General features: G+C 35.0%; 1 protein-coding gene across 7 annotated transcripts in view; it reads left to right on the top strand.

The window, feature by feature from the left end:
• The window catches only part of LOC125678290 (voltage-dependent P/Q-type calcium channel subunit alpha-1A-like), a 54,846-nt gene extending 36,517 nt beyond the window's left edge, over window positions 1–18,329 (top strand). For 4 of the 7 annotated variants that reach the window (XM_056155413.1, XM_056155414.1, XM_056155415.1 and 1 more), the window contains 12 exons: window positions 223–390; window positions 540–647; window positions 1,399–1,482; window positions 1,711–1,818; window positions 4,245–4,310; window positions 5,710–5,801; window positions 8,018–8,156; window positions 13,032–13,162; window positions 16,004–16,203; window positions 16,311–16,400; window positions 16,548–16,675; window positions 17,825–18,329. In XM_056155413.1, coding sequence (XP_056011388.1) covers window positions 223–390; window positions 540–647; window positions 1,399–1,482; window positions 1,711–1,818; window positions 4,245–4,310; window positions 5,710–5,801; window positions 8,018–8,156; window positions 13,032–13,162; window positions 16,004–16,203; window positions 16,311–16,400; window positions 16,548–16,675; window positions 17,825–18,004 — 1,494 coding nt within the window. In that variant the 3' untranslated portion in view covers window positions 18,005–18,329. Of the gene's footprint in view, window positions 1–222; window positions 391–539; window positions 648–1,398; window positions 1,483–1,710; window positions 1,819–4,244; window positions 4,311–5,709; window positions 5,802–8,017; window positions 8,157–13,031; window positions 13,163–13,287; window positions 14,127–16,003; window positions 16,204–16,310; window positions 16,401–16,547; window positions 16,676–17,824 lie in introns of those variants that run through there. The other 3 variants (XM_056155416.1, XM_056155418.1, XM_056155417.1) reach the window with 3 other exon arrangements.
• Window positions 18,330–18,610: the final 281 nt, after the last annotated feature.

Here is an 18,610-nt window from a genome sequence, read left to right as displayed (position 1 = left end):
CTCGAATTGCAAGCTAAATGCGTATCAATTTTCTCATAATCATTAATACGTATGAAGGTATATCATAGAATAATGACCGCAGCATAGCTTTGATCTTTTAATAACCGTGGTAGAATCTAAATTATTCACTTCATTTACGTCCATCATTCACTAGTCCCACAGTACATCGTCGATCCGTGTAGGAAGTGTGTAATGTCCCACAGTTTTGTATCTTTTTTGCAGGAGAATTGTATACGGTACGTCGTCGAAGCTGAACCAGTTCAAATGAGATTTATTTCGAAAGATGCCTCGAAGCTTCGAAAGTTACTATGGAAAGTTATCATATCCGATCACTTCGAAAATGTTGTCATACTTTTCGTTATCCTCAACACGATATGCTTGGCAATGGAGGTATGTTTTAAAATAGGTCGTGGTATTTATGAAAATTTTTGTGTGTGGCCCTAAGAATTTAAGCATTTTAGTTCTTTCTTTTGTAAGTGTATATGTTTTTATAGCATGCATACTGAAAACATCGTGACTGGAGCTGATTTTCATTTCAGTATCAGGATCAGTCTGAGGCTTACACATTCTCCCTGCAGTACTCCAATCTGGTGTTCGTGGTTGCCTTTGTTCTTGAAACAGTGCTGAAAATGTTTGTTCTACGCAAGGTAGGGATATTCACTGCAATTGTTTAACATTAAGCATTGTTAAATAGCAGTTTATATGAAAGGTGAAGATAACGAAAAGTGATCAATCTCATAACTCCTATAAGCAATACAAAATAGATAGTTGGGCAAATAAATATAAGGACCATGCGAGGTTTGGCACACTGGTGATCTCAGATTTTGATGAAATGTTACACATTACTCAATATAAATGATTAAAGTGGACAGGCAATGTAAAAGAGTCATACAGGAATGGTTGTTATGGAAAAACGTTGATTGCAGTTTTCATAGCAATCGTTCTGAAAAAAATGATGCATAGCTCAAAAAACGCTCAAGGTTATCAGAATAAGAGTAAAAACTCAATCACACGTTTTCAGAAGATTTATACTATTCATTTGAATTTATGAAGTAAAAATATTTTATAGAAATAATTCAACTAATTGACAGCAAGTCAATGCAAGCAAGGTTTCAAATTTTGCAGAAACACATAATTTTTAAATTTCATCTATTGGAAAGGTACCAAAGCACCTCATTTATTTATTGAAAATAGTCAATATCTATCATTTGCGGGAAAAAAGATCCAAAAGAGTCAGAAACTTAATACATTCTAGTTGCTAAGCAACTATTTAACAATCTAGTTTTCGTTTATCAAAATACTATATAATGATATATTTTGTATTGCTTGTAGGAGTTATGAGATTAATCACTGTTCGTTATCTTCACCTTGCATATTTCAAATTTCTTGTTAACACAGAAATACTTCTCGGACAATTGGAACCGTATGGACCTATTCTTGGTTTTGGGTAGTGTTGTCGACACCACATTAGATCTTCTGAAGGTACTGTGTAAACTTATTCTTGGTTTTGGATAGTGTTGTCGACAACACATTAGATCTTCTGAAGGTACTGAGTAAACTTATTCTTGGTTTTGGGTAGTGTTGTCGACACAACATTAGATCTTCTAAAGGTACTGTACCATTGGAGCATTGTAAAATCAGTAATTCTTTTTCAAAGTATCATACAGTAATTGACTAAATTATTCTGAATTAATAAAAATCTATTTATAGATTCAAGGCATCAACTTCCGGGTGTTCAGGGCAATTCGAGTTCTTAAACTATTGAAAAAAGTCAGATCCCTTAGATTCTTGCTATGGAGCTTCTATCTGTCCTTAAAGGTATTCTTTCTAATTTTAGAGTAACTGATATTTCTTTTGATTTCCCTTTGCGGGAGCAAAACAGTGCTTCCAAAATCCTTTCTTTGTGAATACAATCGAGTTGAACCATTTACCCTACTCTGTTATGCATGCCAGCTGGATCAGTTGAGACCTTTAATGGACCCTAAAGGAGCATCTCTCTCTCTTTCTCTCTCTCTCTCTCTCTCTCTCTCTCTCTCTCTCTCTCTCTCTCTCTCTCTCGTTTAAACAATATTTATTCGTAAATAATTCGATAATGTTACAATGTCTTATACATGAAATAGATTGAGAAACAAGCCAAAAGACTTATATTAATCTCTCTCTCTCTCTCTCTCTCTCTCTCTCTCTCTCTCTCTCTCTCTCTCTCTCTCTCTCTCTTTCTCTCTCCGTAAAAGCCAAATTGTAAAATTGATATACATTTAGTGTTTCATTGATTGTTAATTAACAGATATTGAAAATTAACGTTATTATAAGGGGCATTTGTTTAGGAAAAACACCCTTAACACGTTCATTCAATTTGACAAACTTGGTTTAGCATTTAATAAAGGAGTTTCATCAGTAGTAAACTATAAATTACAGATTGTCAACTGCAATCAATGTTCTGTAAACTATAATTAACAAATTGTCAACTACAATCAATGTTCTGTAAACTATAACAAATTGTCAACTGCAATCAATGTTCTGTAAACTATAACAAATAGTCAACTACAATCAATGTTCTGTAAACTATAACAAATAGTCAACTGCAATCAATGTTCTGTAAACTATAACAAATAGTCAACTACAATCAATGTTCTGTAAACTATAATTAACAAATTGTCAACTACAATCAATGTTCTGTAAACTATAACAAATAGTCAACTACAATCAATGTTCTGTAAACTATAACAAATAGTCAACTACAATCAATGTTCTGTAAACTATAACAAATTGTCAACTACAATCAATGTTCTGTAAACTATAACAAATAGTCAACTACAATCAATGTTCTGTAAACTATAACAAATTGTCAACTACAATCAGTGTTGTGTAAACTATAACAAATAGTCAACTACAATCAATGTTTTGTAAACTATAACAATTTGTCAACTACAATCAATGTTCTGTAAACTATGATTAACAAATTGTCAACTACAATCAATATTCTGTAAACTATAAAAATTGTCAACTACAATCAATGTTCTGTAAACTATAACAAATAGTCAACTACAATCAATATTCTGTAAACTATAACAAATTGTCAACTACAATCAATGTTCTGTAAACTATAACAAATGGTCAACTGCAATCAATGTTCTGTAAACTATAACAAATTGTCAACTACAATCAATGTTCTGTAAACTATAACAAATAGTCAACTGCAATCAATGTTCTGTAAACTATAACAAATAGTCAACTACAATCAATGTTCTGTAAACTATAAAAATTGTCAACTACAATCAATGTTCTGTAAACTATAAAAATTGTCAACTACAATCAATGTTCTGTAAACTATAATTAACAAATTGTCAACTGTGATCAATGTTCTGTAAACTATAATTAACAAATTGTCAACTACAATCAATGTTCTGTAAACTATGATTAACAAATTGTCAACTACAATCAATGTTCTGTAAACTGTAATTAACAAATAGTCAACTACAATCAATGTTCTGTAAACTGTAATTAAAAAATAGTCAACTACAATCAATGTTCTGTAAACTGTAATTAACAAATAGTCAACTACAATCAATGTTCTGTAAACTATAATTAACAAATTGTCAACTACAATCAATGTTCTGTAAACTGTAATTAACAAATAGTCAACTACAATCAATGTTCTGTAAACTATAACAAATAGTCAACTGCAATCAATGTTCTGTAAGCTATAACAAATGGTCAACTACAATCAATGTTCTGTAAACTATAAAAATTGTCAGCTACAGTCAATATTCTGTAAATTATAGTTTACGCTTGATAAACTTAAACTGTTTCTCTCATTTTGTTAACTCAATTCTTAGACATTCATGAACTATAATTCTCAATCTTAAACTATACGATAAAACATGGAAATTATAATATGTATCAAAGGTAGTTTGGCGTCACGGTTAAGCATTGTTTATACAATTAATGTACACTATCAGTAACTATAGTTTGTATCTGTGAACTTACATCTAACGGGTCAAATTATTGTTTGTCAAATATAAAATTATCTACCACTCGTTTTTGTGAAAAAGGCGTGCCAAACATTCTGCCTTCAAGTTAAATATTTTCACTGTAGAGATAACCCGCTAATTGTTTGAAATCAACATTTATATAGAATGGACAAAGAACATAAGCCTGCAAGAAACAGTGAAAATCTTAAGCAGGAACGAATATAAACTAGTAACGCAATATTTACATGTATGCAAACTTTCCTTTCATTTCAGTCGCTGCCATATGTTATCATTCTCAACTTGTTATTGTTCTACGTGTTCGCAGTTCTTGGGATGCAGGTTTAGTTATTTTCTCACCGGGTTCAACGCAACAATTGGAGAAGGTGGGGGAGGGGGGAGATGTTTGGAGCGAGGGTTCAGAATTTTTCTATTGTAATCGCTTTTGCGGGTAATTATATAAGAAATATTCACCTAAATATTCCAGATATCAGAAAAAGGTGTTCACAGGTAACGTATAGTCTTTCTTCCCATGCTAACAATGAAAGAAATATGTAATCAATGATAATTTAAGATCATTCGTGGATATTTGGGGTACTATCCTCTTCAGTCGTATAGGTTCTTGATTTTCTCATTAGAATCATTAGTTTTGTCCTTGTGATTTGGTGGGTCTTTTTAATAATAGAAATTATACAACTACTCTGAACAACTTCCTTGTACATTGTATGCTCAACTTCCTTGGAAAGCCCATGTTGTTGTCAGGGTTCGGTTCAGAGATGGTACGGGAATTCGATGCCTTTATATATTTTTTTTAAGTTTAAGCCAGATTTTTAAAAGGTTAAACGAGTTCTGCGGTTGGTAGGTTGGAGACATAATATAGATTAGCACATGTTGATATGGGAATATAGAGGGGAACCTTTTATAAAAATATTTTTGTCAAGAGCAACAGCATGATTATGACCTCTCCTAAGTGAGCTTGTCTGATCATCTGCTCTCCGGCGTCTGTCCGTCCGTCCGTCCGTCCACCCGTCTGTAAACTTTACATATTTTTCACTTCTTCTCCTGAAGCACTGGAACAATTTCAACCACACTTACCATAAAGCATCGTTTGGTAAACGGAATTCAAATTTTAGAAGAAAAGGATCACACCCTTTTCAAAGGGGAGATGATTAAAAAATAGTGAAAATTAGGTGGTAATCTTCTCTAGTACCACTGAACCAGAACTGACTAAATATATGTGAAAACTTCCTTAATGGGCAGAGATTCAAATATGTTCATTGTTCAAATCATGGTCTCCAAGGATAGAGTGGGACCACATTAGGAAATTAAATTTGCATATGGACTTATATATATATAGGAAAAAATATTTTAAAATATCCTTAAGAACAGCAGGGCCATGATAAATCATTAATATGCAATCGTTCTTGGTTAGAGTACTTTTAATTTTTTTTTCTTAAAATCACGGTCGCAAGGGTAGGTTGGAGCCACATTGGAGGATCAAAGTTATATGTATGGGATTATATAGGAGAAAAACTTGAATTTTGAAATATTTTCCTGAAAGATACTCTTCCGCAAAGCAATTTTAGTGGGAAAATACCGAACCATCGCTCAAGCAACGTTGAACCCCCAATGTTGTGTTGAACGTAGTGTTTCTGCTTATTTACAATCAATTTGATTGTATTATTCCAAACTTTAAGAAAAATGAATTATTTATACCTGCATGCAATTTTTGTTTCTACAGATCTTCGGGAACATCGGAGTAGATGACGAGACGTCCATAACTAAATACAACAACTTCGGCAATATTCTGACATCATTGCTAGTCTTATTTCGGTGAGAACACACGTGGAAATAAGACATCATACTACTCTGAATTATATATATATATATATATATATATATATATATATATATATATATCATATACTTTCAATTTCATCTCTTCTGTTTTCTTTAAAAGTTTGCGGGCATATATCACACGATATATGCCCGGAAACATTCCGGCCCGCAAACAATACGTCACAATCAATACCAAGCAAATTACTACGTCGTTAATTTTCAATTTTTTCGTGTTTTTCATCTTTTACTCAGTTAAACCAATAATGAAATTGTTAAAAATAAATCATTGTTAGTTTCTAAATGAAATTGAAAGTATATAATAAAAAGGTTATAGACTTTGTATGGGAAAATATGACCTCGTTTTTTGTCGCGAATTTGCATATGGACTTATATATATATAGGAAAAAATATTTTAAAATATCCTTAAGAACAGCAGGGCCATGATAAATCATTAATATGCAATCGTTCTTGGTTAGAGTACTTTTAATTTTTTTTCCTTAAAATCACGGTCGCAAGGGTAGGATGGAGCCACATTGGAGGATCAAAGTTATATGTATGGGATTATATAGGAGAAAAACTTGAATTTTGAAATATTTTCCTGAAAGATACTCTTCCGCAAAGCAATTTTAGTCAATAAGGCGCCAAAAATAAAGCAATGACTTGAAATGTAACATCCAAGTTATAATAATTAATTTACATTTGGTTTGAATAACTTTACAAAATAGTCCTCTTTTGCTCTTTGACTTTAACTTGCGCCAATTTAGTATGCTGCCTTTGTGACGTCATAATAACGACGTCTTAACTACAATGTCATAACAAGTACATTGTACTCTTTTTGTAAAACTTGTTACACTCTGAAGAGCCGAACTAAACGGCGAAAGCGCTAAGTGTAATTAATTAAATGTGGATCATGTGTACTTAGTCATCGTTGGATATATTTTTTCTACTTATTATCTATACCATGGACATTTTGCGCAATTTTAATATATATATATATATATATATATATATATATATATATATAGTTTGTAAAAGGAATTCAGTATTTGATACAGTAGATATATCCAATAATAAAAGTCAAGAAACACAAAACTCGAAAAACAATTACTAAGTAACACACACACACACCCACACACATATATATATATATATAATTAAGAAATGAAACTTATGATTCTTTATTTGATGCATGTATCAAACGAAACCTTGGACGGAAAACTTCATCAATGCGCGTAGTGCATTGATGAAAAAGTTTTCCGTCCAATGTTTCGTTTGATACATTCATCAAACAAAGAATTATAAGTTTTATTTGTTATCATTTAATTATGTTTTTAAGATAGAAAAACAGATAGTTTCTCCCATCAAAAAGCTTGAATTAACGTTTTTGAAATGGCGCGTAGGAATACATATATGTAAGAATGAATCAAAAACAAAACGACATGGCTGTGCGTTTAGGTCAGGAACCGTTACTGTGCAGATTTAAATGGATTATACGCCAAATTAAAGGTGCAATGGTTAAAAGCTGAATTAAATATAAAGGAAGATAACAAGTGGTGACTGGATTTATGCTGCATTGTGTTGGAGGAGACGTTGAACACTGGTTGTGTCGTTGGAACGGTGGAATGCAACTCGGCTCCATTTCAATATCGAGTAAAAAGTTCAACACCTCTTCATCTAAAACGCACTCGTTGACTGAGCCCCATATAACGCAGTTCAATTTCATTAATATTTACCAGATCAGAAGTCGCCACTTGCTCCGTAATGTTATCGATCTCGTAAAGCAGACGATTCATACCGGGAACTCGTGTAATCTGTCTACTTCTACCAGTATGTGGTCTACGTCATCAAGTTGACTATTCTGTCACGTCATCGCTTATGTATGTTCTTTCTTTAAATTAATTTGTATTGTATTCATATCTTTAGTTGTGCTTATTTTTGATAGCAATGAAAAACAAAAATCAAACGAATGCATGTCGTTCTATAAATGCTTGTGTGGAAATCCCGTTCTGTAAATAGCGCTAGAATTAGAACGGGGAAAACGCATTCCAGAGAAAAGTAGTCCCGCGTGCTTAGTGCAGATGAACTCCGAACGAAATTTTGACAGAGAAATCAAACGAATTTTTCAATCAATCAGCATCGTTGATAAGTCATCACTTTAAAAGTTATTAAATGATTTTCAAATAAAGGTAAGGAATCGATACATTTGATAGGTGTGCCACTGGTGAAAACTGGCAGAATGTGATGCTGGATTGCCTGAGTGGTCGGCCTTGTGAGAGTGGTGGCGCTTCCTGCGGCACGGACGGGGCCTACTTCTACTTCATTGTATTTATTTGTTTATCGTCGTTTTTGGTGAGTGAAAGACTTTCTCTCTTACTGAAATATCAACTGACGTCCTTGTAATTTAATATGTGTGTGCATTGATTTTGGATGAATGATGATGTCGATGAAATATATTTACAGTTAGCTATAGGATGTCAAAAAATCTTTCAGTGTTCAGATTTTTAAAAAATTCATTAGAAAATTTAAACACGTTTTTGGAAGTTTAATAGTTTTTAATACACAATTAAGACTCTTGCACTTTCAGAACAAACGAACATGATCAGACATATCACTAACTCCTGTGGAAAAGTAGTCATTCACATTTTTTTCATTTTACTCAAGTAAAATCATCATCCTTTCTTTCTAGTCCCTTACCTACGGAGCCGAAGGGGACTTTATGTCTACACTCCGTCCGCCAGTCCGTCTGTCTGTCAGTCCGGCAAATCAGTTTTCCGCACTTTCTTTTTTTTTGGAAACGCTCGCATATATATATATATATATATATATATATATATATATATATATTCATTTGATATTTCGTACATTGCTTTACTGTGTCAAGTTCCAGATTAATTAAGTTTGGAATTTGTTTTTCGTATTTTGAATTCTAAGGAATTCTAGGAATCTTGGAGATACCAGTACACTGTAAGTAATTTGTATTAATACCTTTAATGGTGGATGGATGTTGTTTATTTTCTGCACCATTTCAGAGTTCTTAATTTGTTACTATCTTGATTTACAACTTGTGACAAAATGGAATTTGAATCCGTCAGTGACCGTCATGTATGTTCTTATTTAATGGGACCTGGTTATTCCTGTGCATTAGCTGTTGAGGTATTTTTATACACGTAGAATATTACACACACGATATGACTTGGGACCGGACAAATATTGCTATATGCAATACTTACAGAATGCTTGTTTAGACGTAATTGAAGTGCCACAAGTTTTGTCTAAGAAAATTGGATAATCTGCTGATATCAAAAGAATGAATGTTAAACTAGAATCCTCCCAGTGGACACATAAATAAAGATCCAATATTGGAACAGCGTTGAAACTTGGGTTGGTCTAAAATTTGAAATGACGTTGAAATTCTGACATTGAAAGAACGTTGGTTGTTTTTAAAACGTTGCAGTCACGGCGATGGTAGATCGAAATTACATAAGGTATTATGAACAATCAGTTGTTATATTTGGCCGTAAGTATTTTCCCAAAGTCAATTTCCTCTATGTAAAACTTATACGGTACCAATTTTGATGCACCAGATGCGCATTTCGACAAATAATGTCTCTTCAGTGATGCTCAACCGAAATATTTGAAATCCGAAATAACAATGAAGTTTTAGAGCTATTATAGGGGTAAAGAGTGTGCCCAAAAAAAAAAAGTGGAGTCAAATTCGTCTAAGGATAAGAGTTATGCGTGAGGGAGATAATCCTTAATTTTGAAATGAATTTCTAAATTTTATAACAGCAATTACATGTAAATATACATCCGTATTTTCAAGCTAGTGACGAAGTACTTAGCTATTGGGTTGTAGAGACCCTCGGGGACTAACAGTCCACCAGCAGAGGCCTCGACCCAGGGGTCATAATGTAAAACTTATATGGTACCAATTTTGATGCACCAGATGCGCATTTCGACAAATAATGTCTCTTCAGTGATGCTCAACCGAAATATTTGAAATCCGAAATAACAATGAAGTTTTAGAGCTACAGTATAATTTGTCCAAACCGGCCTCTGAGTACTCCGGCGCTCTGTCAATTCCGGCCATAAAATATAGTCCCTAACATTTCTTTAACAAATCCTTTATTAATAATTCCCTGTACTCCGGATACTGCGTATTCTGTATATCGGCCGGCTTACACAGTCCCAACTGCTATCAATTAACTTTAATTATCCTGTGTAAACCGGCCTCTCGATGATACACCACCCTAATTGTTGCGGTCAATTGTAGTCGGTGTACACGAGGTCCCAACTGCTCGTAATTAGCTCTAATTATCGCATTTAAACCAGCCACCCCACTATGACCAACCTGTCGGTATTCGGTCGATCACATGCAGTGTACACAAAGGGTGTCTCAAGGGAAGCCACAGGTAAGTAAAAGAGTGCAACTGGTGATGAGTCGCGATCAGTTTAAAATAAAACCTGATTTTTATGGGGTCCACTTTTCAATTATGACAGCACCACGCACGAGGTAATGGCGCCCTCCCCCTAACGTCAGAGACGAGAACTGACATTAAAAGACAAAGTTCAATTAATCGATGAATTCGATACATTCTTGGAATGAAACAAAATCGGCAACAATCCCGTTATGTTTTCCAAAAGCAGGGTTTCCCCTCGTGGACTTCTCGGAGCTCTACAGCGAGTCAGACAGTGATGATATGCAGTTAGTTAGCACAACTCGCCATGTCCGGTCGATCACTCGGCATTACATTAGATTCCGTTTCACAAATTGAGACAGTTGAAAGCGATACATTTACAATGAAAGCTGGGAAAGACAAATTTTAAACGAACACAACACAAACTTGACGAACGTACATAATGTAGCACTTGATAACGGCGATGATGTAGACGAAATCGACAATTTACCAACAGAAAATTGCACGAATAATTCCCAGATTTTAAACTGTTTAATAAAAATTGAAACTTTTTCAAATGAGCACGACAATAAAACACTGACATTTATATTTTTACATTTTGAATTCTTTTGTGATATATTAAAACGTTAGCAATCATTACACACGTATGCATAGATAGTGAATACAAGGGAAGCAACTCTCATTCTTGTCAACATTCTGCACTCCGGACTCTGTGCAAACCGGCCAATTTCTTTGGAACCACACATAGCCGGTTTAGACAGATTATACTGTATTATAATTCATACAAAAACATATATTTTCAAACAATTTTCCTGAACTCATTTCTTTATCAATTTTGATGAAATAAAAAGCACTGATCTCGGACGTATTCACGGTATCATATAATAACTTCAGAATAATTATATCATAATCATAATAACATATGACAATTTTGATACGAAGTTTGATTTGAGAGTACTTAATCTTTATATACATGTTAAGTATGGGTAATTTTGGAATTAAAATATCAACATAATGAATAAAATGTTATCTCTCTGCAATATTTCATCGTAACATTTTCTTTCTCTAAATTATGACAGTTTAGCCTACTTCTGATATTTCTGAAGAAAAAAATTGGCTCCAATGAAAGATTTTGAAAATATATGGTTTTGTATTAAATATATAGTGGAAAGTTTCTTTGGAAATTGATTGATATTGCGTCGATATTTGAAATACACAGTGACTTCAGCCTCTCCCAGTTATCACGTTCGTAACACTTGAGAGTATCAGGCATCGAATTAGAGTTATTCATTTAGTATACGTTGTTTCAAAATATTTTGTAGTCAATATTACCACATTAATTAAAATTCAAAATGTTTCGTAGTTTTTTGTAAGTAACAAAGGGAAATAATAAAAATACATGTGTCTTGATTCAACGTTGAAATATCCATGACAGTCCAACAGTTGTTTCAGATTAAAAGTATATTTGCTCTTTCAACAAACTGGTTTAAACGTTGAATTTAGCAAATGTAACATTTTCAACATTGAAAAAATCGACTAAAATTTCTAACGTCATTTCAAAGTGGAAAAGCGATCGTAAGTTCAAAGATGAAAAATGTACCTACTATGTAACCCCAACGTTGGTTCAGCTTTGGATTTGGGTTGTTTAACATTTTAACTATAATTCCCATTTGGCAAACTTTGCAGATTCCGGAACACCTCGGGCCTTTTACCGAAAAACACCCTACATCTAAATGGAATCGACCGAGGTGATCCGAGTGCTATAATTCCAATACATGTAGCATTGTATTTTTCAAAACAACATGGTGTGTCTGCTGGGAAGTCTCTATTCAGTAAAAATCCACTGCCTCTAAAATCTGTTATCGGGCTACTCGTATGAATAGATTTATTATTTGAGGTTTACCGAATGCGACTTCTAATTATACAAAATGATGCTATCTCAGATGGTTATGTGACTGGCACACAACACAATAGTTGTTTGCGACTATCCACGACAAGGAAAGGCTTGAATAAATGGTGAAGATAACGAACAGTGATCAATCTCATAACTCCTATAAGCAATACAAAATAGAGTTGGGCAATCACGGACCCCTGGATATACCAGAGGTGGGATGAGGTGCCGAGGAGGAGTAAGCATCCCCTGTCGACCGGTCACACCCGCCGTGAGCCCTATATCTTGATCAGGTAAACGGAGTTATCCGTAATAAAAATCAGTGTACCAAGAACGGACTAACAATCGGTATAAACACATTAGACAGCATTTGACCAAATGATAGGTTGTATTGGCAAACTAGATCGTTATAACGACCATAGAATTTGCGAAACGAGACTGCTGGAACCCCTGCACCATCAACTTCTTTGTCAGTAGCCTGCTTCGATTTAAAAACTTACCATAAGCAGAACAAGCTTTTGTGTATCGAATCAGTTGAGAGATATAAACACCATATGCAGGTGATAATGGAATATTGCTACATAAATATGGAAGTTGACGATAGAGAAGCTGAAATCATCCCGCTTGTCATAAAGTTGAGTTCATTGTAATCATAAGAGCAGCTACGTGAAAGCTAGGCCTAAAACATAGTAACAATATTCATCCAAGCCAGGTATTTGATAGATTGGCCTCCACCCCTCTCTGCGACTGACTAGACAAGGCCACCTAAGACATACAAATCGACTTCTCTCGCAGAGAGTCGTCAATTTTCAGTTGCATCATAAGTGGCCTGACGCAAAGTTGCTGTAGTAAGACTGAGTCTTGAACGTGCAGTTCAGAAAAAGTTCCAACATCTTCAAAACAAATTTCTTCTAGATGATGAACTTGTTTGAGGCGGTGATTGTGGAAAACTTTAACTATCTACATCGCGACCCTTCTGAACTGGGCCCACACCACCTCGAAACCTTCACAGATTTGTGGCATAAATATGCCAGTTTAGATGACCCGTAAGTATATAATATTTTTATTGCTGAGTTAAAAATCTAAAGAAAGACAACAGCTTATACCAGTAACAAATGACCAAACACAGATAACCACTGAAATGTACATCAGTGTCAACATTGTTCCACAGATAACCAATGAAATGTACATCAGTGTCAACATTGTTCCACAGATAACCAATGAAATGTACATCAGTGTCAACATTGGTCCGCAGATAACCAATGAAATGTACATCAGTGTCAACATTGTTCCACAGATAACCAATGAAATGTACATCAGTGTCAACATTGGTCCACAGATAACCAATGAAATGTACATCAGTGTCAACATTGGTCCACAGATAATGAAATGTACATCAGTGTCAACATTGGTCCACAGATAACCAATGAAATGTACATCAGTGTCAACATTGTTCCACAGATAACCAATGAAATGTACATCAGTGTCAACATTGGTCCACAGATAACCAATGAAATGTACATCAGTGTCAACATTGGTCCACAGATAACCAATGAAATGTACATCAGTGTCAACATTGTTCCACAGATAACCAATGAAATGTCCATTAGTGTCAACATTGTTCCACAGATAACCACTGATATGTCCATTAGTGTCAACATTGGTCCATAGATAACCAATGAAATGTACATCAGTGTCAACATTGATCCACAGATAACCAATGAAATGTCCATTAGTGTCAACATTGTTCCACAGATAACCACTGAAATGTCCATTAGTGCCAATATAGGTCCACAGATAACCAGATATGTACATTAGTGTCAACATTGGTCCACATATAACCAATGAAATGTCCATTAGTGCCAATATTGGTCCACAGATAACCACTGAAAGGTCCATTAGTGCCAATATAGGTCCACAGATAACCAGATATGTACATTAGTGTCAACATTGGTCCACAGATAACCAATGAAATGTCCATTAGTGCCAATATTGGTCCACAGATAACCACTGAAATGTCCATTAGTGCCAATATTGGTCCACAGATAACCAGATATGTACATTAGTGTCAATATTGGTCCACAGATAACCAATGAAATGTACATCAGTGTCAACATTGTTCCACAGATAACCAATGAAATGTACATCAGTGTCAACATTGGTCCACAGATAACCAATGAAATGTCCATTAGTGTCAACATTGGTCCACAGATAACCAATGAAATGTCCATTAGTGTCAACATTGGTCCACAGATAACCAATGAAATGTACATTAGTGTCAACATTGGTCCACAGATAACCACTGATATGTCCATTAGTGCCAACATTGGTCCACAGATAACCACTGAAATGTCCATTAGTGCCAATATAGGTCCACAGATAACCAATGAAATGTCCATTAGTGTCAACATTGGTCCCTGATAACCACTGAAATGTACATTAGTGCCAACATTGGTCCCTGATAACCAATGAAATGTCCATTACTGTAATCTATCCATTACATAGCTCATTCAAAACGACGTTCTCCGGACATTTTCACCCAAATTTCATGAAATTGACTTGCTTATGTCAGAATGATTTTTTAAAAACAATTTCTGAAAATTTGAGTAAACCATTCACTTCGAAATTCCCTTGATTATACTTACTCCCAGGGGACTAAAGGAATCTTATTTGGACAGAGAGATTAAACTGGTTCAAAGACCATGTGACGATTCCTCTATCTGTAATATTTTCTGCAAGCTGCATATATTTATATCATTAAAGTAAGTTTACAAACAAAATAAGAGTCCACATTGATGGCTATGTAGCTATATTTTATGAAAAATATATGTGGATTTCTTGAGGCAATAATTATTGAAGAGAGTTACTGAATTACTCTCTAACACACGTAGGGATTACCTCCCTTAAAACATTGGTGGTTTTTTCTTTCTTTAATTCTTACCATTTTAAAAGTTTAAATGACCTGATTTTAAGCTACAATTTACATCTCGATACATTTGCGCAAATATATTCATATTTACACGAGTCCAAAAAAGGGTTATGACATATATGGCTACATCAACTTAATTATAGTGACCTTGATTTATGACTCGATCGACACACCTTCTGTCTGACTCATTAGTGGACAATTATTTGGTCTAGAATAATCAAACTTGGTCAATTAATGCATCTTAAGATTGAGTCAGACAGAATTTTGCGATATCGTCTTAATCAAAGGTCACAGTGACCTAACGTTAAACTGCGACACACCTTCTATCCAAGATGTATCAACTGAAAAATTTGATTATTATAGGTCTCATCGTATTTGAGTTACGAGCCGGACATGAAGCGGGACGGACGGACACAATCGCCATACCATAATACGTCTAAAGACGAGTGTATAAAAATGAACAAAATGCTATAATGTATACAACTGTTTGTTTATGTTAATGTCAATGAAATTATGAAACAAAATTTGTATATTTCCGACAACGCTTAGGGTGACTGAATGGTAAGAATAAAGTTTTGTAGATGTTTTGTAGAAAGGATCGATCCTTCTCAGTAACAGCGACTACGTTTTATACAGAGTACGTGAGATGAAACGAGTAAAAAGATGAACACCCTCCTGAGGGATATGGATATATTACTTAATGGGAATTAAAAGAAGGAATTTTGTTGTGAATTTAGATCACATCATTTCACCGATATAAGATCAAGTCCTAAGTATCCAAATTAGATCTTCCATTTCCCAGTGACCCAACAGCTCTGGCTAACCCCACCAGGGCACTGACCTGAACCCGCTGTGAATCTAGCTTGTCCCCATACCCCAAGTCTTCTCCGCGCGCCCTAAATTCTGGTCTTCCATGTAACGCTATAGTGTTTCTGTATCAATATTTTTGTCTTACCAGGAATACTATGGAAGTCAAGCATCTAGAAGATTTTGTCAAATCCATGGATCCGCCTCTTGGTTTTGGTCGTAGATGTCCTAGGACACAAATGCAACGGAACTTTTTAAGAATGAATACAAGTATAGACGAAAATCTTCATGTGCACTTCGTAAGCGTCATGTTTGATCTCGTAAGCTTAGCACTGGGTATCCATAGCAAAGGTGAGGCTTTAAAACATTTACCAAAATTTGGAGAACACTTCAAATTATAATTAATTTCATATGCATTTTGTAAACCACATTTTATAAAATTATCTTTTGCTTTGAAGCGTGGAGGAACGAAAATTACGAGAATCTTCGAACTGTACTCAAAGGAAAACTGAATGTAGACAGTGACAAACTTAAACTTATGTTACCAGGTAAAATTGATGATAGATAAAATATCTAAATAACGCTCTGTTGAATGCCAATCACGCTGTACCCATGATAACACCCAATTGTTGTAATACTCAGTCAGAAATCAGTTTAAGACAGGTTCACAGCATTTCAATTGTTGTTATACTCAGACACAGAACCAAAGCTCAGTTTAAGACAGTTCGCAGCAGTTCAATCGTGGAAGAAGTGGACCAGGAAAAAAGCGTCTTCAGCAACCAGGAGAAAATCGTCTTTATCAAAGAGAAATCCAATTAGTAGGGTGTGTTTCATATTTGAACAGTATTTCAATTTCGCATTTTAGGTCACCCGAATCACTCAGGTGACCTGTTGCCATTGGTCTTCGTCCGTCGTCGTGTCGTCAATTAACAATTTAACATTTTTAATTTCTTGAAAATTCCAATGCCAATTCTTACATTTTTTGGTGTGAATCATCTGTAGATAAGAGGAATATAAATTGTAAAATGCATCACCTTACATCCCTTTGGCCTCACAGGTGGGGCCAAATATGCTTTTAAAATGCCATATATATTTGAGAAAAACTAATGGCATGATTATGATGTCCATGATTGTATCTTGTTAATGTATCTTGTTTAACGTCTCTCTTTCGAGAATTCTTCACTCGTATGGAGACGTCACCAAGACCGGTGAAGGGCTTCAAATCTAGGCCTTTGCTCGGCGCTTACGGTCATTGAGTAGTGGGAGTTCTTTAGCGTGCCACACCTACTGTGACACGGGACATCCGTTTTTAAGGTCATCTCCGAGGACCCGTGACATGCACACGCATGCCGAGAGTTTGGGGATGGAATTGTCACTATCTGTTTTAACAACTTAGATCTGTCGCGGCCGGGATTCGAACCCCGGCCTTCAGCATGCGGGGCGAACGCTGTAACCTCTAGACTACCGTCGCGGCATGATGTCCATGAAGCTCTCTACCTGACTTGTGAAATTCAAGGGTCAGGGGTTCAGGCTCTAGGCAGAGCCAATATGGCCATATAGTGAAAATGTATTAAATCTTACAAAATCTTCTTCTCTACTGCCATATACATTTGAGAAAAACTAAAGGCATCATTATGAAGTTCTCTACTAATTTGTGGAATTCATGACTCCTGGTAGGGCCAATAGGCGGAGGCGAGGCCACATAATAAAAATATATAAAAAAAATTACTTTCTTCTCTACTTTCAGTGTTATGGGAGATTAAATGCACGGTTATGATGTCCGTAAAGTCCTCTTCTTAAATTATGAGATTCACAACCCTTGGGCTCGGGGTTCGGGGTTGATTTATAAGCTTCAAACGTTCCTAATCTTCTGTAAATGAATAAGAATTGTATGCATATTTTGAAAGATCATAAACATTTGCATAAACATTTGCATAAAGGACTGAAATTGAGACGTAACCTTCATTTCCAGCTGATCGACTCATCACGTAAAAGATTGTCTAAGGCAAAACAGAAGAAAAATGTCAGGAATGACGAGAACAGTTCTATAATAATGGTCGAGGACATTTCTATGATCGAGAACCATTCTATGGTCGAAATCAATTCCAAGAACCATTCTATGGTCGAGATATATCGTCGTATCAATCCGTGATAGACTTTTCCAGTTTTGATCAAGACAGCAACCTACTTCTGCACCACCTCTCTGTGAGCTCTGCACCACTTCTCTGTGAGCCTTTGAAAGTTTGTATGTACAACATTGTGGCATGTACACACTGTGGACAGACATTCATACGATCTTTAAATGACATTCTGTTTACTTAAAACGCACTCTACGTGCCATTGGATATGTTCATCATACTAAGAAACATAACATTCAGTAGAATTGTAGTTATGTTACATTACAAAAAGACTAGATTGTCGTTTATATACAACAGCACCGTTCAATGAAACATTAAAAATATGACTTGGAAAATCTGGACGGTTTTTAAGATGTTTTAAGATACATGTATATTTAGTCTTTGAAAATTTCAGTGTTTGTTCTCCTAAGGGGTGAGAGAGTCTTTACGCCTTGTACGCATGGTTTTGCATTATATCGATTCAAAATCAACCCATCCTCATGAGTCAGACCCTTCTCTCTCCGGCGGCCAGAAAATTTCTCATCATCAGAAAAATCATCACTACTTCCAGAACTGGAGTCGTCGGCTGATCTCCATAACGGATGCTCATGACCTTTCAACCAATTAAACTGAGTCTTGCC

The sequence above is a fragment of the Ostrea edulis genome, chromosome 2 (genome assembly GCF_947568905.1).
Source record: "Ostrea edulis chromosome 2, xbOstEdul1.1, whole genome shotgun sequence".
Taxonomy (NCBI): domain Eukaryota; kingdom Metazoa; phylum Mollusca; class Bivalvia; order Ostreida; family Ostreidae; genus Ostrea; species Ostrea edulis.
The sequence above is the reverse complement of the archived record's forward strand: the minus strand, read 5'-3'. Positions and strand labels throughout refer to the sequence as shown.